The sequence below is a fragment of the Heptranchias perlo genome, chromosome 17, assembly GCF_035084215.1.
Source record: "Heptranchias perlo isolate sHepPer1 chromosome 17, sHepPer1.hap1, whole genome shotgun sequence".
In the NCBI taxonomy this organism is placed as follows: domain Eukaryota; kingdom Metazoa; phylum Chordata; class Chondrichthyes; order Hexanchiformes; family Hexanchidae; genus Heptranchias; species Heptranchias perlo.
Window position 1 is genome coordinate 19,281,601 of NC_090341.1, and position 24,678 is coordinate 19,306,278.

General features: G+C 41.5%; 1 protein-coding gene across 3 annotated transcripts in view; it reads right to left on the reverse strand.

Annotated features, from left to right (window-relative positions):
* vgll4b (vestigial-like family member 4b) overlaps positions 1–14,643 on the reverse strand; it is a 106,900-nt gene extending 92,257 nt beyond the window's left edge. Inside the window, exons 1-2 of one of the 3 annotated variants that reach the window (XM_067998653.1) lie at positions 14,561–14,633; positions 14,193–14,290 (exon numbers count right to left, since the gene is read on the reverse strand). In XM_067998653.1, coding sequence (XP_067854754.1) covers positions 14,193–14,256 — 64 coding nt within the window. In that variant the 5' untranslated portion in view covers positions 14,257–14,290; positions 14,561–14,633. Of the gene's footprint in view, positions 1–12,881; positions 12,978–14,192; positions 14,291–14,560 lie in introns of those variants that run through there. The other 2 variants (XM_067998654.1, XM_067998655.1) reach the window with 2 other exon arrangements.
* Between the last annotated feature and the right edge of the window lie 10,035 nt (positions 14,644–24,678).

The following is a 24,678-nucleotide window of genomic DNA, read 5'->3' on the forward strand; positions in this document are numbered from 1 at the left end:
GGTGCCAATCACTATTCAAGGACCCCTGCTTGAAGTGTGCATGCAGAGACATCAGGTGAAGACAGGATCAGCTTTAGCTGTGATGCCGCCCCCACCATGGTTGCATAGCACATCAACACTCTGTCAAAAAATACATGTAATGACTACCTGGACAAAATACTGAAGGGTGACTGGTAACTGTGGAATCATACGCCAAGTAGACAACAATGCCTTCAGGGCATGACATGCGAAACAGGAGAAAGTAAGGGGAGGGGAGAAATTTGATGAGAGAGATAAACTAAAAAGTAATTTAGTTTTCCTTTAAAAAGGGTTTCTTGGGAGCAGTCCACCAGCAGAGTGCTTTGCAGACACAGTGATGGAAGAGAGTTAGGTCAGGACCACAGATCACCATGGTACGTGCCCAATTTCAATCTCAGCCATCTACAGACAGAATGCAGGAAAAATAAAACCTCCAATGCTCACATTCATTCATAGCACCTGGTTACAGAGCAGCATTGGTTGGTCTACCAAGCATGTTGGTCGGAGGAAGATACATGATGCAGAGAAAGGAAAACACAAATGCTGCCAGCAAACAGAACCAAAACTATAAATTCCAACCCCCCCCCCCCCTCAAATTCTTTTACAGATATATATTACTTATATTATAAATTACACTTTGCTCATAGATTGTAGGATTCAGGTATTCAGCTAAGCATCACATGGACTGTAGGGGGCTGGTGAAGAACCCACTGTTCCCAGTATATGACAATGATAAAAGACCACTGCATAGTGGTAGACCATTCAAAATATTACAAAGACCTACTGCTTGTAAGATAAAGAACTTCGCTATCAACCAAATCAATTAAATTTACTCAAGGGTTTATTCTATTAATACATTGTGCACAGCTTCTTAGTTTCAACAATAAGGAAAATTAATTAACGATAAAGCAGGCAGTAAGCAAATAAACACACTAATGGCTTGTTACTTACAGTGGCTCCAGATAAGTTATAGTTAAGTGAGTACTGAAATTCAATCATCTATTCCCATTGCCTCTAAAGAAACAAGCAAATTACAAATTCAAACCAAGAGGCAACCGAAGAGGAATACACCAGGATTACAGATAGCAATTTCCATAGTCACTAAAATAAATTAAAGCCTCCTTCAGAAACAAAATTTGTAAATTTTAATTGTTACCTTACAATTCATTAGGCAATTTTTAAAAATGTTTGCGATATCTTGAAACGGCTCCCATGTCCATTTAAGGATGGGGGGGTGGGGGTAGGGGGAACAAACGAATAAAAGCAAAATTGCATTATTATCGATTCCCTAATGTATCAAAATGTCTGTTAATAAGTGCAAAGATTACTTGTTTATAATACTTCACACTTTTCAATAAGGAGATTTTAAAGGACATTCTGCAAGATATCTTAGGCATTTTACATATCACTGTGGGCTATATAAAGTTAGGATAGCAAAAGCCAGATACGAAGTATTGAGATACGAAGTAGATTTACTAAAATACCTGTTGTTTGAAAGTTAAAGTTAGACTGTTCCACAAACACATATTCTGCAACACTGTCACTGCATGCTTCTAAATACCTTCAAGTATATGTCACTGGAGGGAATGTAACCATATATTTAAAACATATGAGAGTTTAAAGAAGAGTTTCTTTGAGAAATGTGATCTTTTCTGTAAACTGAGGACACCAGATAATTACGAGTTTAACCCCCTCCATATACCCACCACCACAGTATAACACATCCTGAAAAATTACAGGGTTGTTTGAAATTTGTGCTATAGACAGGCCAAATTGTGTTTTATTCTAACAGTGTCAAACTAATAAACAGAAGCTGTCACCAAAACAACGTGCATTTATAATGCGTCTTTAGTGTAATAAAATATCCCAAAGCGTTGCACAGGAGAGATTATCAAATGAAATTTGATATCGAGCCACATAAGAAGGTATTAGTTCAGGTGACCAAAAGCTTGATCAAAGAGATAGGTTTTAAAGAGCATCGAATGGTGGAACGATGATAATCGGGGATGCACAATAGGCCAGAATTGGAGAAGCGCAGAGATCTTGGAGAGTTGTAGGGCTGGAGGAGGTTACCGAGATAGGGAGGGCGAGGCCATGGAGGGATTTGAAAATGAGGATGAGAATTTTAAAATCGAGGCGTTGCCAGACCGGGAGCCAATGTAGTCAGCAAGCACAGGAGTGATGGGCGAACAGGACTTGGTGCGAGTTAGGATACAGGCAGCAGAGTTTTGGATGAGCTCAAGTTTACTGAGGGTGCAAGGTGGGAAGCCGGTCAGGAGAGCATTAGAAATAGTCTTAGTAAACACGTGAAACTATATATAAAACCTCGATCCAGTGAATCTACTGAGAGGTTTGTAGAAAATCACACAAGTTCTTTATAGACTAGGTATTCAAAAAAAGATGTAGGCTAACTCACAATGACAACTACAGCAGAATGTCTTCAAATCAGGCCACATTTAGTTCAATGAAACATGCACAGAGACTCTGCCTGCATAAGTGGTAATGTCCTGAATCATCTATTGTTACTAAAACTCCCTCATTCTATCACAGGTGGGGAATACATGCAGCATAATTGAATCAAATGGTTTGGGATGGAAACTGTGCACCTCATTTCACCGCAGGTGACTAACCACCGGTGATGATCAAATTTTTCCTTTAGTGTTTATGAGTAAAGCTCTTATGACAATTTTTTTTCCAAGAATTGTCAAGAGGACACAACACAAAGATACCTTTAAAAGGTGTTTGGCACAACACAGATAACATCTTATAAAGACACACTTTATACAGCTGCACTAAAGCAGAATGGTATCTAATGCCTGATATCAAATTTAAATATAGGCAACAAATGAAAAAAGTTTTAAGAACAATAGCAATTGAAACAATCCCAGAAAGCATTTCAGAAGTTAATAAATTACCAGCAGTGGGACACAGCTCCCAGCACTCTACTACTTCAGGATTTTCTGAATGAACCTAAGAGTTAGAATGGCTTTACTGATTGTCTGTGGGAATAGAAAATTTAAAAAAATTACAAAAAGGAGCTTACAGAAGGTCCAAAACAAAACTATCGGATATTTTTTTAAATTTCGATGCTAAGTGGGGACAATGTAAATCAGAATAATGTGTGCAATTTCCTGGCGAGCAGCCAAATGGATCAAGTCTTGCACATTTGCCTTTTAAAGCAACAGTAGGCTAAAGAAATCCGGGCAATGTTCCTAACAATTTACCATTTGCAACAAGTGACTGATCAATGATCTAACCAAAAGATCTTGCACCCCAAAAAAAAACACTCAAGAGCCGTCATGACTTAATTGTTGTAGCATCAGCTGGAGGAAACACTATTATTAAAACAAAACAATTCCCTGATGTTATCATACAACACTTCCATCCAGGAATACTTTTCCCAAAACAAAAGAAAAATGTAGACATACATATACATTACAGACTAATGCAAAACAGAACTTTAACAGAAATTATACATTGGATTTAATCACTTTGCTGGCCTGATTATTGCACTCAAGGACCTCGATATTAACGGGAGGGTGGGAAAAGTACAGGGGAGTCCAGTAGAGGGTGAAGAACCTGGCAAGGCCTGGGATGTGGAGGCCCTGTTGATCTGAACGGCCATATTCACATGGCTGACTGACAACTCAAAGATAAACTTAACCCTGCCATATTTCAATAGCAAGAATCATAGAATCCCAGCACAGAAGGAGGCCATCCAGCCCATCGTGCCCGCGCTGGCACCCATAAAGAGCCGCCCAACCAATCCAACTCCCCTGTTCCATCCCCATAGCCCTACGATAACCCTCCACACCTTTTATTTTTATTCGTTCATGAGATGTGGGCGTCGCTGGCGAGGCCGGCATTTATTGCCCATCTCCAATTGCCCTGGAGAAGGTGGTGGTGAGCCACCTTCTTGAACCGCTGCAGTCCGTGTGGTGAAGGTTCTCCCATAGTGCTGTTAGGAAGGGAGTTCCAGGATTTTGACCCAGCGACGATGAAGGAACGGCGATATATTTCCAAGTCGGGATGGTGTGTGACTTGGAGGGGAACGTGTAGGTGGTGTTGTTCCCATGTGCCTGCTGCTCTTGTCCTTCTAGGTGGTAGAGGTCGCGGGTTTGGGAGGTGCTGTCGAAGATACCTTGGTGAGTTGCTGCAATGCATCCTGTGAATGGTACACACTGCAGCCACTGTGCGCCTGTGGTGAAGGGAGTGAATGTTTAGGGTGGTGGATGGGGTGCCAATCAAGCGGGCTGCATTGTCCTGGATGGTGTCGAGCTTCCTGAGTGTTGTTGGAGCTGCACTCATCCAAGCAAGTGGAGAGTATTCCATCACACTCCTGACTTGTGCCTTGTAGATGGTGGAAAGGCTTTGGGGAGTCAGGAGGGGAGTCACTCGCCGCAGAATACCCAGCCTCTGACCTGCTCTCGTAGCCACAGTATTTATATGGCTGGTCCAGTTAAGTTTCTGGTCAATGGTGACCCCCAGGATGTTGATGGTGGGGGATTCGGCGATGGTAATGCCGTTGAACGTCAAGGGGAGGTGGTTAGACTGTCTCTTGTTGGAGATGGTCATTGCCTGGCACTTGTCTGGCGCAAATGTTACTTGCCACTTATGAGCCCAAGCCTGGATGTTGTCCAGGTCTTGCTGCAGGCGGGCTCGGACTGCTTCATTATTTGAGGGGTTGCGAATGGAACTGAACACTGTGCAATCATCAGCGAACATCTCCATTTCTGACCTTATGATGGAGGGAAGTTCATTGATGAAGCAGCTGAAGATGGTTGGGCCTAGGACACTGCCCTAAGGAACTCCTGCAGCAATGCCCTGGAGCTGAGATGATTGGCCTCCAACAACCACTACCATCTTCTTTTGTGCTAGGTATGACTCCAGCCACTGGAGATGCTGAACTTCCAGCCACACACCACCCACCAAAAGTTGATGGAGAAGGATTAGACATTTCATTGAGTTAAAAAGGGATCTTGCCCAGGTGGATTGGAATCAAAAATTGGTAGGCAAAACAGTAATTGAACAATGGGAGGCCTTCAAGGAGGAGTTGGTTCGGGTACAGAGTAGACAAATCCCTACAAGGGGGAAGTGGAAGGACTTCCAAAGCTGGAGCTTAAGGGAATAGGAGCAGTTGCCTCCACAAGTTAAGGTGATAGGGACGTTAACTACTGTTATGGATCATAGTTTGTTTACTAAAAGCTTCCTAATATCAACTGATATGAAGGAGCTTAAAAGATTACATTGATAACTTGAAACACTATTAATCCCCAGTCTGTGCTAAGTTATATGCTTTTTAACTTGAAGTTCTGTTGACTGCCAATGTACAGTTCTCCTGCCATCAATGTTATGCCTGAACACAAACAACCAAATCTTTGTAGCGCAGACCCAAGTTTTTCAGTCTTTCCATCTGCCATTAGATGAACTGCGTCCTTTTTTGACCCACTAAATGCAATGAGCCCATGTGCATACATCATGACATACAACACCATAATGATGCAAGCATACTGACTCACAGAATTGCTTCAGCATCAATTCTTAGGCTCACCAAATCCAACTTTGTTATGTTGCTTTTGTTGTCTTTGCCTCCGCTCTCCTGCGATGGAAAAGACTGGGCTCTCCATTTCTGAATAGGCCGCCCAACAGTCTACAGGAGAGTGAAGGCAAATGACAATATAAAGATGAGAGCAGTGCATGGAGGTGATTTTGGCATCACTCTTTCAGGGCCTGATGTACAAAGTAAAAGGGATATTTGCTGATCTCAGTCCAGGCAGCAGAACAACCAGCCCAGAGTACCTAGGCAAAGGTTCAGCTATAACTCCTCCTTCTCCCCTCTCCCTTGGTCAAATAATTCATTGACACCCACTCTTCAGGCAAAATTAAACCAACATATTTTGGATTTCTTAACTTCTACTGTACACTCCCCTTAGTTTTATATACACTTAATAAGGGTATTAATTATATGACAATGGTAAACAAAAGCTCCAACACATAGATTAATTGGAACCAAAACACAGGTATATGGAGAGTAACATTGTATTCTAGCTATTTACACCACCTGCATGGCGTGTGTGTAACAGGAATGCCCTTTCTTTGTTTAGCATTGTGTGGTTTGCCGTATTGAAACTGGTCTATGTCCATCAGCTGCACTCTATAGTACAAACAGCTTCAATGTCAAGAAAATGTAGGTTATGGGAGGAAGTTTTCCTAAAGTAAATGTGGGAAGCCAGTCTTGACAATTACACTCAATTAAACAGTTGATCTTTACACTACTCAGTGGAGTCCAACACAACTGGGAAAACCTTTAACTGCGTTTACACTGCACAAGACCTGTGCTACTGCAGCAATTAAAAACAGGTCTTCTCATCAGCCAGTCTAAGTGAGTCCTGATAGAGTAGTGATAATGGGGGACTTCAACTACCCTAAAATAGACTGGGGTAGTAATAGTGTAAAGGGCAGAGAGGGGGAAGAATTTCTGAAGTGTGTTCAGGAGAATTTTCTTGATCAGTACGTTTCCGGCCCAACAAGGAAGGAGGCATCGCTGGATCTGATTCTGGGGAATGAGGTGGGTCAAGTGGAGCAAGTGTCAGTGGGGGAACATTTAGGGAACAGTGATCATAGTATCATAAGGTTTAGATTAGCTATGGAAAAGGACATGGAAAAATCTAGAGTAAAAATACTTAATAGGAGGAAGGCCAATTTCAGTGGGTTGAGAATGGATCTGGCCCAGGTAAATTGTAATCAAAGATTGGCAGGCAAATCGAACAATGGGCAGCCTTTAAAGAGGAAATGGGAAAGTTCAGTTGCATGAGGGGGAAAGATAGGGGAACCAAAGCCAGAGTTCCCTGGATGACGAAAGAGATAGAGAGTAAGATGAAGCAGAGAAAGGGGGCATATGACAGATGTCAGGTTGATTATTCAGCCTGGTCCTTACTTGTATTTAGAAAGTTCAGAGGGGAAGTGAAAAAGGAAATAAGAGGGGTAAAGAGTATGAGTATGGACTGACAACTAACATAAAAGGAATCCAAACGTCTTCTATAGGCATATAAATAGTAAACGGGTAGTAAGAGGAGGGGTGGGGCCAATTATGGACCAAAAAGGAGACCTACTCGTGGAGGCAGAGGGCATGGCTAAGGTACTAAATGAGTACTTTGCATCTGTCTTTACCAAGGAAGATGCTGCCAATGTCACGGTAAAAAGAGGTAGTTGAGATACTGGATAGGCTAAAAATTGATAAAGGAAGTACTAGAAAGGCTGGCTGTACTTAAAGTAGGTAAGTCACCAGGTCCAGATGGGATGCATCCTAGATTGCTACAGGAAGTAAGGGTGGAAATTGTTGAGGTGCTGGCCATATTCTTCCAATCATCCTTAGATACGGGGGTGGTGCCAGAGGCCTGGAGAATTGCTAATGTTATATCCTTGTTCAAAAAAGGGTGTAAGGATAAACCCAGCAACTACAGACCAGTTAAACTTCGGTGGTGGAGAAACTTTTAGAAACGATAATTCGGGACAAAATTAAGTCACTTGGACAAGTGTGGATTAATTAAGGAAAGCCAGCACGGATTTGTTAAAGGCAAATTGTGTTTAACTAACTTGATAGAGTTTTTTGATGAGGTAACAGAGAGGGTTGATAAGGGCAATGCAGTTAATGTGGTGTATATGGACTTCCAAAAGGCATTTGATAAAGTGCCACATAATAGGCTTGTCAGCAAAGTTGAAGCCCATGGAATAAAAGGGGCAGTGGCAGCGGCAGCGGCAGCATGGATACGAAATTGTTTCTTGTCACTTAGCCAGAGAGTAGTAACGAGCGGTTGTTTTTTGGACTGGAGGTAGGTATACAGTGGTGCTCCCCAGGAGTCGGTGCTGGGACCACTGCTTTTTTGATATATATTAATGACTTGGACTTGGGTGTACAGGGCACAATTTCAAAATTTGCAGATGACACAAAACTTGAAAGTGTAGTGAGCAGTGAGGAGGACAGTAATAGACTTCAAGAGGACATAGACAGGCTGGTGGAATGGGCAGACACGTGGTAGATGAAATTTAATGCAGAGAAGTGCAAAGTGATATATTTTCGTAGGAAGAGCGAGGAGAGGCAATATAAATTAAAGGGTACAATTCTAAAGGGGGTGCAGGAACAGAGAGACCTGGGAGTACATGTGCACAAATCATTGAAGGTGGCAGGACAGGTTGAGAAAGTGGTTTAAAAAAGCATACAGGATCCTGGTTTTATGAGTAGAGGCATAGAGTACAAAAGCAAGGAAGTTATGATGAATCTTTTATAAAACAAACACTGGTTCGGCCACAATTGGAGTATTGTGTCCAATTCTGGGCACTGCACTTTAGGAAGGATCTGAAGACCTTAGAGAGGGTGCAGAAAAGATTTACTAGAATGGTTCCAGGGATGAAGGACTTCAATTACATGGATAGATTGGAGAAGCTGGGGTTGTTCTCCTTACAGCAGAGAAGGTTAAGAGGAGATTTGATAGTGGTGTTCAAAATCATGAGGGTCTAGACAGAATAAATGGAGAGAAACTTTTCCCATTGGCAGAAGGTTCAAGAACTAGAGGACACAGATTTAAGGTGATTGGCAAAAGAACCAAAGGCGACATGAGGAAAAAAAATGTTTACGCCCCGAATGGTTATGATCTGGAATGCACTGCCTGAGGGAGTGGTGGTGGTGGCAGATTCAATCATGGCTTTCAAAAGGGAATTGGATAAGTACTTGAACGGAAAAAAAATTGCAGGGCTACGTGAAAAGGGCGGAGAGCGGGACTAGCTGGATTTCTCTTGCAGAGAACCGGCTTGGGCTCAACAGGTCGAATGGCCTCCTTCTGTGCTGTAACCATTCTATGATAGTTCTACACTCAAGTGGGACAGTAGAGAAACTGCAGAATTGGTTTCAGTATTCAGAAGGCCACGAGGAAAAGACAAATAAATTTGGCCAGGGTCCTCAGTCCTGATTATTATTCAGGAATCCCTGCCGGAAGTGCTCATGTAGTCAGGACCAGGCTTAGTTCTCATGGGCCCACAATCAAAGCGCTCATGAGAATCATTGTCCAATAATCAGCTCATACACAAAGGAGCACCTGTAGACCAAGGTTTCAACACAAGCCGCTATCTTCAGCCAAGGAAGAGTGGGGAGAGGGCAAAACTACACTAAACAAAAATGCAGAAGGATCACAGCAGATTAACAATTCACAGGAGATTAAATTTGACCTGCAAATTTTCAGTGGCTATACCTGCAATGCATAAGGAAATGTTGAGGTTTTACAGTGATCCTGCAGGCCTCCCTGGAAATCCAGCTTCACGCTGGGATCCCCGTTAACTGTAATACTTGTGCTTCGGGATCCAGCACTGCAAACACTCCACTGACACCAATATAAAAGCAGTTTACATTCTATTCAAAACAGGTTTGGAAAATATATTTGTTCCCCCTAGATCACTGGTTTCAAACGTTTCTGTATGAAGGACCCGCTGCAAATATCAACACACACCCAAGAACTTCTGAAAGACGGAGTCAGCTATCCAAAGGAAACGGAGCTATCATAGCAGAATTTTATTACAACAGGAATAACATGCTAGTAGGTCAAGAAATACAGAAAAGCACAAAGATCTGGTTACCTCAGGGACTTCAGTTTGTAAACTATGTCCTAGGTTACCAAACCACATCCTTACCTGTATGTTAATCACTGGCACTAGTATGTAAACTGCACAGCTCTTCAAAGTATTATCAGGCAAGCAGGTGGGACGCTGTCCAGCATAAAAACCAGCAATACAGGGCTAATATCACCCCAGAGAACTCAGTATTTCACATGTGGAAATGTATGATAATGTGGACATACGCCAACATGGAAAACTGGCAAAAGCTGAGCAACAGCTTCAGAAAAGTTGAGACAGATCCCAAAAAAACTGACACCTCAAGAACGGCTCTGGTTACAAACCTATGACATGTACTTTAAGCAGTAGATATACACAGGATTTCTTCATTTTTATTGGAGGGGAAAAAAACAAAGTACATGAAAGACTGAAGGAGGACATCCAAATATTGAAGGCACAAATTTGGTGATGCATTTCTAAAGGGAAAACGTTACTTTTTTTACAGCAAAAATTGTTAATTTTAAAGCACCTTTATATTTCACAATTAATAAATTTTTTAAGTGTAACAAGAAACGGTGACTTTTGATTTTCAACAGACCAATTAGACAATCACTTCTCCAAAAGTTACCTCAACAGTTACATTTCCACACGCTAAACCTCTGCCCACAGAAACACTCTATCCCTTCCAGACACAGTTCATGGAGACACTGTACCCCATCCACCTTCAATATCTGAATTTCATCCTGCAGCATTTAAAAGATCCTCTCTTCTCCACCAACCCTCCCAATTCATACTGACACATTTGTCCCTCTCCCCATCAATTTAACCCGGTATTCTTCTCCACCCTCCAACCCAGCCCAATGTGGTACTCATTTTCCGCACTCGCAATTCTGTTGAAGTTGGCACTCTTCTTCCCCCACCTACCCATTAGGGCTGGCACTCTCCGTCCACTCACCCTCAGTTAATGTCAGCAATTTTCTTCCTCCTCCCCCAAAAGCATCACTCCCATTTTCTGCCACTTCATTGCTCCCTTCACTTTCCCCTTTAGTGGCATCCATTGCCCCCACCACCACGGGAACAAGAAAGGCAGCAATAACTCGGGTAGGAATTGGGGGGCGGGGGGGGGGGGGGGGTGGTAAACACGAAAAAGAGGGAAAATAGAAAAGAATTGAGCAGCAGGACTGGGGTGAGTGGGTCTGGTTCAAGTCAATCTCTTATTATCAAACACTGACATGCTGATATGGCCCCCAAAACACTTACGGTTGGCATGTATGCAACTAGCCTTTGATTATTTGTCAGTTGACAGCAGGATTAAGTCTGATCATGCTGTCAACTGACATAATTCATACTTAGATTGATTGACTTCTAATTTCAAGCACTCAAGGTTTGGTCGTGGCTGTGACAGGGAAGGTCATTTCTTACCATATACCTTTATGGACCTGGTCCTTGTCTTAGTAACAATTTAGATGCCTTATGTAAATGTATGCCAGATTTTATGATCATTACGTCAAAATAAGTACCAGCCTGAAAACCTTAATCAGAAGTTGAAACTTGTTTTCTTCTGAGGTAAGACTTGGTACTTTAACTAAATGACTAAACTGTCAGGTCATTCACATCAGCTGCAATAAATGGAGGCGAGTAGAGTGAGCTCAGAAATATGTCTCCCTTGGCAGAAAACAGGTTTCAAGCTTTGAGAGATTCATTTTGATTTTAGAGACTTAGAATCATAGAATAATACAGCACAGAAGGCGGCCATTCGGCCCATCTTGCCTGTGCCAGCTCTTTGAAAGAGCTATCCAATTAGTCCCACTTTTCCCATAGCCTGCAACTTTTTCCCTTCAAGTATTTATCCAATTCCCTTTTGAAAATTACTATTGAATCTACTTCCACCACCCTTTCAGGCAGTGCATTCCAGATCACAACAACTTGCTGCGTAAAATAAGTCCTCCGGTTGCCTTTGGTTCTTTTGCCAATCACCTTAAAATTTATTTCCTCTGGTTACCAACTCTTCTACCACAGAAACAGTTTCTTCTCATTTACTCCATCAAAACTGTTCATGATTTTGATCACCTCTACCAAATCTCCCCTTAACCTTCTCTGCTCTAGGGAGAACAAGCCCAGCTTCTCCATATAACTGAAATCTCTCATCCCTAGCACCATTCTAGTAAATCTCTTCTGCACCCTCTCTAAGGCCTTGACATCCTTCCTAAAGTGTGGTGCGCAGAAGTGAACACAATACTCCAGCTGAGATCTCACGAGTGTTTTATAAAGGTTTAGCATAACTTCCTTGCTTTTGTACTCTATGCCTCTATTAATAAAGCCCAGGGTCCCAAATGCTTTTTTTTTAAAAACAGCCTTCTCAACTTGTCCTGTCACCTTCAAAGGTTTGTGTACATACACCCCTGGGTCCCTCTGTTCCTGCATCCCCTTTAAAATTGTGCCATTTAATTTATATTGCATCTCCTCATTCTTCCTACCAAAATGTATCACTTCTCTGCATTAAATTTCATCTGCCACGTGTCTGCCCATTCCACCAGTCTGTCTATATCCTTCTGAAGTCTGTTACTATCCTCCTCATTGTTTACTACATTTCCGAGTTCCGTCTCATCTGCAAACTTTGAAATTTTACCCTGCATACCCAAGTCCAAGTCATTAATGTCAAAAAGAGCAGTGGTCCTAATAAGCACCCCTGGGGGACACCACTGTATGCTTCCCTCCTGTCTGAAGATCAGTCACCACTACTCTCTGCTTTCTTTCCCTCAGCCAATTTTGTATCCACACTGCTACAGTCCCTTTAATCCAATGGGCTTTAATTTTGCTAGTCATTCTGCAGTATTGAGGAATGAACGGAAAACAGAACACACTGTCTGTACCACATCATAAGAAACTTAGGCTTCATTTTTTTTGAACAAAAGGAATTCTTCTATACAGAGCTGCAGCTACTCCTGGACCCTCTCAATTAAGGGTCAACATTGGGGGGGGGGGGAGGGGAGACATTTCCCCTAATGAGTTACCTGATTGATAAAATACCCTTCGAAAGAGTTGCATTATTTCTGCAAGATAACCTTGTAGACCATAACAGGCTTTGGGGCAATTTTTGGATACGCTTGAAGTCGCTGGGTTTGGATGGATGGGAGTCATGCTAGGTAAGGCACTGTCTTGTATACAGGAGAGCTGAAGGGAAATTGGTCAGGGGATGAATCCAATCTTGATCTCAGGATTAAGCAAACCCCCCGCCCGCCATAACGTAAATCCCCTACCTGCGTCTGCACCGAAATGTCACCAAGCCAATGCAAGACCCAATTTCCCGGCCGCGCAACTTTCGCTGATTCACGCCTGCGCACAAGTTGTTGGTCTTTATACATATTCGGAAGTCCACTGATTTACACGATAAAATGTCACGGCATTCTGCGGAGACTTAGACTGAAAACACCTCAGACTACAAAACACTGCTTATTGAGGGCTACTGCTGTCACACTGACAGTCAATGTGAAACGCACGTATGTGTAAAATATACAGAGCATAATAGCATTTACACATTTCCAACAGTGAAGCAGTGAAGAAATCGACAAAGGGGTCTAAAATCCCACTGTTATCAGTCAGGGTGATGAGCTGTTTACACTGCAGAACGTTCCACCTTTAACGCCCTTCGCTGAAACTGACAGCTGCGTTGAAAACCTTTGAGACTGGTAGCGATTGGGCAGAAATGACATCATTTCATTGTATCCCCTTACAAGTCATACAAAGTCCTTGGGAAGTCGCTGATGTGCAAACAATAAAGGAGGGGGAATTGCTACACTAATGCCCTTTCCGTCTCCTCCGGGAACTAGAACAATGAAAGCAAGCGTCTGCCTAAAACCGTAGACTTTTACGCGGTTTTTGTCTTTTATTTTCAATTAAAGCAAAATGATTCCCCTCCCCCGCTGCACCCAAAACAAAAGACGTTGGGGCTCATCTGTTTGCCAGTCCTCAAGCTGACACCCAGCTGCAAATGTGGTGGCCTTTGTCAAATTTAAAAAAACAATGGTTTTCGGTTATTTTAGTCTCTGCGAAAACATTTTGGAAATAAAATATTTCAAACACATTCGAAACTGATCAAGTTCCCGCGTACAGCTTGTCACAAACAAACAATGGAAAGTGACGTTACACAACAGAAAGTGCATACTCAAATATTACATGTTAACCGGAGAACAGAACAGGCACAACTAGTAAACATCGGAGTCGCAGCAGAAATTTCTCATAACCACTGCATTACAACAACTTTGGGGGAGGGGAGGAGAAAGAACTCTAACATAATACACTGCAAAGCAGTTTCGGATACTAACCCTTGAGTCCCAAGTATTAAATTAATATACTGGGCAAATCCATTAAGCAAACACGTCTTTTTTTTTCAAAAAGAAAGTCTCTTGTACCAAGGGATCAGCAGCTTTCTTTTTTCTTCTGCTTTTAACTATCGGAAACATTTAGCCCGGAGGCACTTTGCTGGAAGTTTTACTCTGGTTCCCCTTAAGTCAGGTCTCTTGTTATTAATTCCTAATGAGAAACTGCAAGCCTCTCATTACCATACTTACGTTTTTCGTCATCAGCGTGCACTAAAGATGCTGCTCGGGACAAGACATCCAGGGGAGTCTCCATTCTTTAAATATATGTGCATATATATCTCTGCAGCCTGAAAGAATGAACGCAAAACAGAACACACTGCCTGTACCACATCATATGAAGAAACTTGGGCTTCATTCTTTTTTGAACAAGAACGCGATACACAGAGACACATAGTAACCAAAAACCTCTAATGTAACATATTAAAGGAGGCAGCCTTTAAATCCAAAATAAATATAACCCCGCTTTATTACCAATTACAGACATACACTTGAAATTTTGAATATAAAAGTGATTTCTACTTGTGTTATTTGAAATGACTGAAAGCAGTGTTACTTACCTGTGTTTGGTGGCAGCGCCTCTTTGGCTGTAAGCCGCTGTGAAGTAGATACACTGAGGCGGAAGAATGTGAAGAATGATGGAATTCTCTCATGGCAGGTGGTGAAAGTGACACAACATCATTGGCTCAGAGCAACACCAAACTCGGAATAAATTATGCTAATATGCGCCAGGCGTCATATCCTCAGGTAGAGCCAGTGGGATGATGCGGAAGTGGCCGTGACTGCAACTGTAAATCTAACCTTAACCTCGGTACTAATGGGCGTTTCTCGGGATGCTGGCTCTTCTGGGGGGGTCTCCGAAAATCTCCGAAAGCTTGTGAATTTAAAATAAAATTGCTGGACTATAACTTGGTGTTGTAAAATTGTTTACAATTGTCAACCCCAGTCCATCACCGGCATCTCCACATCTTCTGGGGGGGTCATAATAATCGTCGGGTTATTTTTCCCAGCAGCTTTCCTTTCGAGATTTCTCCCTAGTTCTGTTAAATATTTTGCATTAACAGGCATGTGGAAAGTAGCTGCATGGAAATGATTGCAGTAAACTAAAAATTATCGGCTCCTGGAGCCGGGAACTTGATTCCTGGCCAATATCTATCCCTCCTGTGTAGGCAGCGATATTTCAAATATCTTACTTTGCTACGGACGTACTATTTCATTTAGGTATTCGATTTAGAGTGTCATTTTTCAAAAGAGCATTGCAAGCCAAAAACGTCTTCAGGTCAGATATGGATAACATTTGTTTCTGAACAATTTCAAAGGTGCATAACTTCGTTTTTCTGACTAGTGCTATTGCTTTGGGGTGGGGTCCATTTTGAAAGAAGGTATACGAGAATCAGAATCATAGAGTAATACAGCATAGGAGGCCATTCGGCCCATTGTGCCTGTGCCGGCTCTTTGAAGGAGCTATCCAATTAGTTCGACTCCCCTGCTCTATCCATAGCACTGCAAATGTTTCCACTTCAAGTATTTATCCAATTCCCTTTTGAAAGTTATTATTGAATCTGCTTCCACCACCCTTTCAGATAGTGCATTCCAGATCATAACTGCTTGCTGTGTAATTTTGTTCCCTCATATCTCCTCTGGTTCTTTTGCCAATTACCTTAAATGTGTCCTCTGATTACTAACCCTTCTGCCCCTGGAAACAGTTTCTCCTTATTTACTCTTATCAAAACCCTTCATGATTTTGAACACCTCTATCAAATCTCCCCATAACCTCTGTTCTAAGGAGAACAACCCCAGATTTTCTAGTCTCTCCATGTGACTGAAGTTTTTCATCCTGGTACCATTCTAGTAAATCTCTTCTGCATCCTGTCTTAGGCTTTGACATCCTTCCTAAAGTGTGGTGCCCAGAATTGGACACAATACTTCATCTAGGGCTAACTAGTGTTTTATAAAGGTTTAGCATAATGTCCTTGATTTTGCACTCTATGCCTCTATTTATAATGCCAAGGATCCTGTATGCCTTTTTAACAGCCTTCTCAACTTGTCCTGCCACCACTTAGGCTGAATGGCCTGTAGTTGCTTGGTTTATTTCTCTCCTGTTTTTTGAACAGGGCTGTAACATTAGCAGTCCTCTGGTACCACTCCCATATCTAAGGAGGATTGCAAGATTGTGGCCAGAGCATCTGCATTTTCCATCCTTACTGCCCTCAGCAACCTACAATGCATCCCACCCAGACCGGGTGGCTTTTCTACTTTGAGCGCTGCCAACTTTTTTAGTACCTCTTTAAATATTTTTATCTTATCCAATTTCTCTACTCTTCCTTTACTGTGACATTGGCAGCATCCTCTTTTTTTAGTGAAGGCAGATGCAAAGTACTCACTTAGTACCTCAGCATGCCCATTGACTCCACAAGAAGATCTCCTTTTTGGTCTCTAATCGGCCTCACCCTTTGAGTACCGTTTTACTATTTATATGTTTATAAAAGACTTTTGGGTTCCCTTTTATGTTACCTGCTAATCTATTCTCATTCACACTTTTTACCTTTCTTATTTCCTTTTTCAGTTCTCCCCTGTACTTTTTGTATTCAACTTGGTTCTCTACTGAATTATGAACCCAACATTTATCATAAGCCTCCTTTTTCTGTTTCATTTTAATCTCTTTATCTTTAGTCATCCAGAGAGCTCTAGTTTTGGATGCCCTTCCTTCCCCCCCCTCATGGGAATGTGTCTAGTCTGTACCTGAACTATCCCCTCTTTGAAGGCCTCCCATTGCTAATTTACTGTTTTACCTGCCAATCTTTGATTCCAATCCACCTGAGCCAGATCTCTTTTCACTGAAATTAGCTTTCCTCCAGATGAGTATTTTCACATTTGATTTTTCCTTGTCCTTTTCCATAACTACTCTAAACCTAATGGTGTTGTGATCACTGTTTTTGAAATGCTCACCCACTGAAACATGCTCCACTTGCCCCACTTCATTTCCCAGAACTAGATCCAGCACTGCTTCCTTTCTTATTGGGCTGGAAACATATGATCAAGAAAGTTCGCTTGTACACATTTCAGGAATTCCTCCCCCTCTTTGCTCTTTACACTCTTATTTTCCCAGTCTATATTAGGATAACTGAAGTCCCCCATTATCACTACTCTAAAGTTCCTGCATCTTTCTGCAATTGCCTGCAAATTTTCTCCTCTAACTCCTTCCCACTATTTGGAGGCCTATAGTATACACCCAGCAGCAAAATAACTCCTCTGTTGTTCCTTAATTCTAACCAAATAGATTCTGTCTTTGAACCCTCAAGTACATCATCCCTTTCTAGTACTGTAACAGTATATTTGATCAATATTGCCACCCCACCCCTTCCCACCTTTCTGTCCTTCCCTATCTTTCCTGAATACATTTTAGCTAGCAATATTAAGTGCCCATTCCGCCCATTGTTTGGGCCAGGTCTCCATTATTGCCATTATATCATAATCCCATGTGGCTGCTTGTGCCTGCAGCTCACCAACCTTATTTACCATGTTCCATGCATATACGCATATGCATTCTTATCCCATCTTAGTCTGCCTTGCATTTCTCCCCTGTCTGATCTCTCCTATTTCTGAACTACTTTTTATTCTAATGCTGTTTGTCTCTCCTAGTCCTCTGTGCACCTTGTATCTTCTATCTAATGTTTCATCCTGGTGCCCCTCCCCCTGCAAAATTAATTTAAACCCTCCCCCACAGAACTAGTTAACCTCCCTGGGAGGACAATAGTCCCAGCCCTGTCGAACCCGTTCATCTTGTACAGGTCCCTCCAGCCCCAGAACTAGTCCCAACGCCCCAGGCTCCTCCTGCACCATTTCTCCAGCCACGTGTTAACCTGTTTTATCTTACTGCTCCTAAACTCACTAGTATGAGGCACTGGAAGTAATCCAGAGATTACTACCTTTGAGGTCCTGCTTTTTAACTTCCTCCCTGGCTCCTGAAACTCTGTCTGGAGGACCTCAACCCTTTTCCTACCTATGTCATTGCTTCCAACATGGATCACAACTTCAGGCTATCCCCCTTCTCCACCCACCCACCCAAATGTTCTGCACATGTTCAGTGATGTCCTTTTCACTTTTGTCACTTGCACTTTTCATGATATCCCAAAGCACTCAACAGCCAATGATGTATAGTTACCGTTGTAATGTAGGGAAACACAGCAGCCTATGTGTACACGACAAAGTCCCACAAACAGCAATGACACTAATGACCAAATATTCTGTTTTAGCGATTGAGGGATAAGTATTGGTCAGGACACCTCCCCTTCTCTTCTTCAAATAGTGCTATGGGATCTTTTACATCCATCGAGTGGCCAGACAGCGCCTCAGTTAAATATCTTGTGTGAATGCTGGCACCTCTGACAGTCCAGCACTCCTTCGCTGTTACACTGAAGTGTCAGCCTAGATTAGGTACTCAAGTCTCTGGAGTAGTTTGAACACACAACCTTCTAATTCAGAGGCAAGAGTGCCACCTACAAAGGAATATATTCTTCATTTTAACACTGTGATTAAATCCCCAATATCATGCTAGTGTTATAAAATAAAGTGACAATTAAAAAAATATCTTTTTTACAACACTTTAAAAGTGAATCTCCAACACAGAAGCCCAGCCAGTGAAGCACACCAAGTGTGGGCAGGCTGAGTAGGCTGTGAATGTACATAATCACAAATTGTGTATAATTTTTATATTATCATGGAGAATTACTCACTGGATCACTGAGTACTCAATTATATTTATAATGGACAAAATTGGGTAGTTGTAGCTGAGTTGTTAATTTAATGAAATAAAAGTACATTGAAGTTTCTCCAAACTGGTTTGAAAGGTGGTGGCCATATTCAGTACGGGTCAAAACACACAGGCAACAAAAAATCATTAGTCTCGCTTTCATTCCATGTAAATTAATGGAAATGGCAGTCAACATGGATTCAGAAGGGGAGGATTTTGTCTGATCAAGCTCCTCAACGCCTTTTATGAGAGGATAGTTTTCATTTATGATTACATGTTCTATCTATTCCTCAAAATCAATAAGGTTCTTGAAATATTGAGGTCATGCATCCATAGATTTATTAAGCATACAGTATATGCAATAGTACTTAAACATTCATTTAAAATATAATACTTGCAGGTTGCAGACTCAAATGCGTTACAGTTCTGAGCTCAGTATTTCAGTCTGATGAAACCTTTATGAATCCAAACTGCCACATTTTATACATTTCTCTCACCCAAACTATGTGACAATTTGCACATTTCTGCATTACACGATTAAAGCAAAAGTTAAAATACAACTCCACATAAGGAGAATCTAATTGGACCTATGCTTTTACAATAACTTCAGTTACTATGCTGGTTTCCTTACTATAGAATCATAGAATGATACAGCAGAGAAGGAGGCCATTCGGCCCATCGTTCCTGTGCCGGATCTTTGAAAGAGCTATCCAATTAGTCCCACACCCCTGCCCTTTCCCCACAGTCCTGCAAATTTTCTGCTTCAAGTATTTATCCAATTCCCTTTTGAAAGTTATTGTTGAATTTTCCCTCCTTTCAGGCAGTGCATTCCAAATCATAACAACTCGCTGCAAAATAAATCTCCTCATCTCACCTCTGGTTCTTTTACCAATTACTTTAAATCTGTATCCTCTGGTTACAGACCCTTTGCCACTAGAAACAGTTTCTTCTTACTTACTCTATCAAAACCCTTCATGATTTTGAATACCTCTATTAAATCTCCCCTTAATCTTCTCTGCTCTAAGGAGAACAACCCCAGCTCCTCTAGTCATGTAACTGAAGTCAGCATCACTGGTACCATTCTAGTAAAACTCCTCTGCATCTTCTCTAAGGCTTACTAAAGTGTGATGCCCAGAATTGGACACAATATTCCAGCTGGGGCCAAACCAGTGTTTTATAAAGGTTTAGCATAACTTTCTTCCTTTGGTACTCTATGCTTCAGTTTATAAAGCCAAGAATCCCATATGCCTTTTTAACAGCATTCTCAACTTGTCCTGCTACCTTCAAAGATCTGTGTACATACACCCCCAGGATTCTCTGTTCCTGCACCCCCTTTAAAATTGTACTATTTAGTTTATATTGCTTCTCCTCATTCTTCCTACCAAAATGCATCACGTCACACTTCTCTGCATTAAGTTGCATCTGCCATGTGTCTGCCCATTTCACCAGTCTGCCTATGTCCTCCTGAAGTCTGCTACCATCGTGCTCACTGTTTACTACATTTCTGAGTTTCGTGTCATCTGCAGATCTAACCAGCTCTTTTTTAAGTTGGGTTAACAAGGTCAGTATAACTTCCTTACTTCATTATCTTATCAATAATTTTGCTCTTTTTATATATAATTGCTATTTCACCAAGTGAAACCTTTAATTATAAATATGTCATTGATTCTGTACCATCCAGCACCAGCTAATTCCACCATTCTACAGAAACCCCAAATAAAACGATAATATTTACCCAGATGTTATCCTTTTTCAAGACTATCTTTTGTACTTGCGCTCATTATTAGTGATTATAGCTCCTTGAAACTTATGAACCAGTATGCAATGGCACGCCTTTAATTAAGTTCCCTCATAAAGTAGGTAATTACTTCATATTAAAACGTACCAGTACTATATGGTCAGTCCAAGTTCAAAACTTCAGTAGTCATTACATTAAAATTGATTCATACTTCCCTACTTAACAAACAAAGGCTAAAAGCTAACATTACTACAACATAAAGAAAAATCAGTAGCAGTCTTACATTAGCACACTTCAAGTCAATCTGATTAGTCCTTTCCTTACAGTTTGAGGAAGTGACATTATGGGTGAAGTGTGGAAAGCCCTACAACATAGTGTACCTAGATTCCAAAAAAGCATTTAACAAATTTTGACATGAAAGACTATTAGTTAAACTCAAAGTTGTAGAAACTTAAGGTAAACCCTGGGAATAGATAAGACATTGAATGAAGGCTAGAAAACAACAAATTGTAATTAGAGGAGTTATGATCGGAGGAGGGGGATACTGAGTGGGATGCCCCAAGGCTTAGTAATGGGAACACTACTGTTTCTAATTTACACAAATGACCTGGATTCAGAAACTTAATGCAAAGTAGTCAAATTTGCAGATAATTATACTAAACTAGGTGGTGCAGTGGAGGCTGCTCAGAAATTGCAGAATGAACTGGACAAAATATGTAAGTGGGCAGAACAATGACAGATGAAATTTTAATACAGACAAGTGCAAAGTACTGCAAATAGGAAGGAAGCCCTGAGAATATATCTCTGGGCTGATGCTTGGCAAGGAAAGAGCACATGACGGTGGAGTTGAAGATGGTCCTGACCGCTCATCTTCCTTATCCACCTCTTCTTCTTCCTCCCTACTGCCTCTTGTGAGTCCAGGTGACATGAAAGAGGAAATAAGACTGCTGATTTGACATGGAGGCAATCTACTAACTTGCATAATATGACAGTGCTTAATTCTGCTGTGGTTTGTATTTGTATTCCGTGTAAGCGGCAACAGATGGAGAGCCCGGGAATAGTTTGACAAACCTTCAATTGGTACCTGCCCTCCCACTTCACCGTCATCTATGCCTTCAAAAATCTGCTGCCTGAATCCTAACTCGCATCAAGTCCCGTTCACCCATCACCCTTGTGTTCATTGACCTACATTGGCTCTGGGTCCGGCAATGCCTCAAATGTAAAATTCTCATCCTTGTGTTCAAATCCCTCTATGCCCTCACTCCTCCCTATCTCTGTAACCTCCTCCAGCCCTATAACCCTCCGAGATCTCTGCGCTCATCCAATTCTGGCCTCTTGCGCATCCCCAATTTCCATCGTCCCACAGTTGGTGGCTGTGCCTTCAGCTGCCTAGGCCCTAAGCTCTGGAATTCCCTCCCTAAACCTCTCCGCATCTCTACCTATCTCTCCTCCTTTAAGATGCTCCTTAAAATCTACCTCTTTGACCAAGCTTTTGATCACCTGTCCTAATATCTCCTTATGTGGCTCGTTGTCAAATTTTGTTTGATAACACCCCTGTGAAGCACCTTGGGATGCTTTACTACGTTAAAGGCGCTATATGAATGCAAGTTGTTGTTGTTGTTGTTCAGCCATGAATTTCCCAGAATCTCTATGCTTTCCTCCCGAAGGGGAGGTTAGAGCCATTAGTTTTGCTTATCCACCCCCAGCTGCCTCCCTGTCCTCAAAAAGGTAAGCCATTTTTTTTTCGTGCAAGGGTAATGTAGGAAGCATGAGAGACATAATGGTGTTTCATCCTACAAGTATTGCAATGCTGTACACTCTGATCATTCAAGTGAATGAGTCTGGCTGTAATCCATATTGTGAACAGGCACTTTCAAATGGGAGCATACAGGCAGGTCTGTGAGCCAATTGGCATGTGCATGAGGGGTGAGTAAGACAATGGGGAGCTTGGGAAAATATTGAGAAATCTTCAAGAGCTCTGAAGTATTAAGTGGCTGAATAAGAGAGGAGTCATGGTGACACAAATGTTTATGTTGAATTTCAAATGGCCAGTCTTAAATTGTCTATCCTCATAAGGTCATTGAATTGTTTGTGGCACTGAACTGCTGACCAAGAGGTCCCAGAGGTGTCATAGCTTGTGACACTTGCCTCCAGTGTGTTTCCATCACCAATATCATGCAATCTCTTTTCCTGTCCCCCAAAAGGGTTTCCTCTTCTTCCTGGCTTCCTGAACGAGCACTTCCAGCAGAATGCATCTTTGTTGTTGTTATTGTTGTTCCTCTTCCTCCAACTCCAGCCACAAACTTTCAAGAAACTCCACAGATGATCAGGTTTCCAGGAGAAACAGCAGGACTTTAAATCGGGTGTCTGCCCTTGCTTGTGCAAATTAGCTGATCCCAGAAAACATGTGGCAGAAAGCCTAGACCATTATTTAGAACCTGTACTTCAACAGGATACCATAATAATGTCTATTCTTTGACTAATCATAATTATGGTTTATAATATCAGTATTAGTGTCCTGTCTTTCATGTTTGCAACATGTATTCCTCTATGTAGTGGTATCCCTGATCTGAAATCAGATACTCAGAAACAAAAATACAATTCCTTGACTTTTGTATTGGGGTAAGTTAAGTTGAGACTGGTATCATGGCCTCTTTGACGCTAATAATATTCATTATTTTGCATCAGATTATTAACTAGCCTTTTGATGCAATGGTAGGAACTAAGAATTTCATAATGTCTCAATGCTATACATGATATGTTATTTGAGTTGCCAATTATGACTCCCTCAATGCTGGTGATTTGACTTGTAAGGAAGGAAAAAGGTGCCAAGGGATTAACACAACAACATTCACCTGTGGATATTAGTATTAGTATCCTGCCTTTCCCGTTCGCAAGATCAATTTCCCTTAGCCATAAGTAATAGTACTTTAGGCCTGAAATCACACACTTGGAACCAAAAATATAATTGCTTGACTTTTGTTATAGGGAGGGCAATTAAGCTGTTTCAGGGTATGATAGCTTCTGCAAAGCCAAATGTATTTTTAAATTTTCTCCAGAGTATTGACTACCCTTATATTACAATGGTAGGATCGAAGAATTTCATAACTGTCTCAATGCTATACATGATTTGTTATGTGTGTTATTAATTATGACTCCCGCAAAGCTGGTGATTTGACTTGTAAGGAAACAAAAAAGATGTTGGGGGATTTAGCCTGGCTGCTTTCAACTCTGAATTGAAGAGGAGCTTAGTTTCAGAGTTCCTATTTTACTGAGTTGGGTCTAGTTCAATAATACTGTGTTTGAATACTGTAGCCAATGAGAGTATCAGTTAGAGCCAAAAGTGGCTCCATGCCCTTGTCAGTCACGGTAACAGTTTAGAATAGTCTGGTTCAGTAAGAAGAAAGATGAAAGATGGTGGCAGAAATGTAAGTCTGAGGCACTTTTATTAATGAAGTTACTTAGAGCCATTTACAATGTGCAGTTTTCATAAAGAAGTTTTTTTTGAAGATCACATTTTGAAACTGCTCAGAAAATCTTCCTTGTAAAAATGACAGCAGGGTCTATTTTTATTTTGAAAATAAAAAATGCTGGAAACACACAGCAAGGCAAGCAGCATCTGAGAGAGAACGCAGAATCCGCCCTCCAGCGACCGGGTATAAAGGAGCAGCAGAGAGAGAGAGCAGCCCAGAGAAAGGTTTGATCTTGTAGCCATTACTGAGACATGGTTACAGGGTGACCAAGGTTGGGAACTAAATACTCCAGGGTACTTGACTTTTAGAAAAGATAGGCAAAATGGAAAAGGAGGGAGAGTAGCCCTGAGAACAAATGAAGAGATAAAGACAGTGTGAGAAAGGATCTTAGCTCTGAAAATCAGGATGTAGAATCAGTATGGGTGGAGCTAAGAAATAACAAGGGGTGGAAAACACTGGTGGGAGTAGTTTATAGGTCCTCTAACAAAAATTATAGTGGTGGATAGAGTATAAATCTGGAAAATAGAGGACCACATAACAAGGGTAATGCAATAATCGTGGGGGACTTTAATCTTCATATAAACTGGGCAAACCAAATTGGCAAAGGTAGTTTGGCGGATGAGTTCATGGAATGCATTTGAGACAATTTTCTAGAACAATATGTTAAGGAACTAACTAGGGAACAGGCTATTTTAGAGCTAGTATTGTGTAATG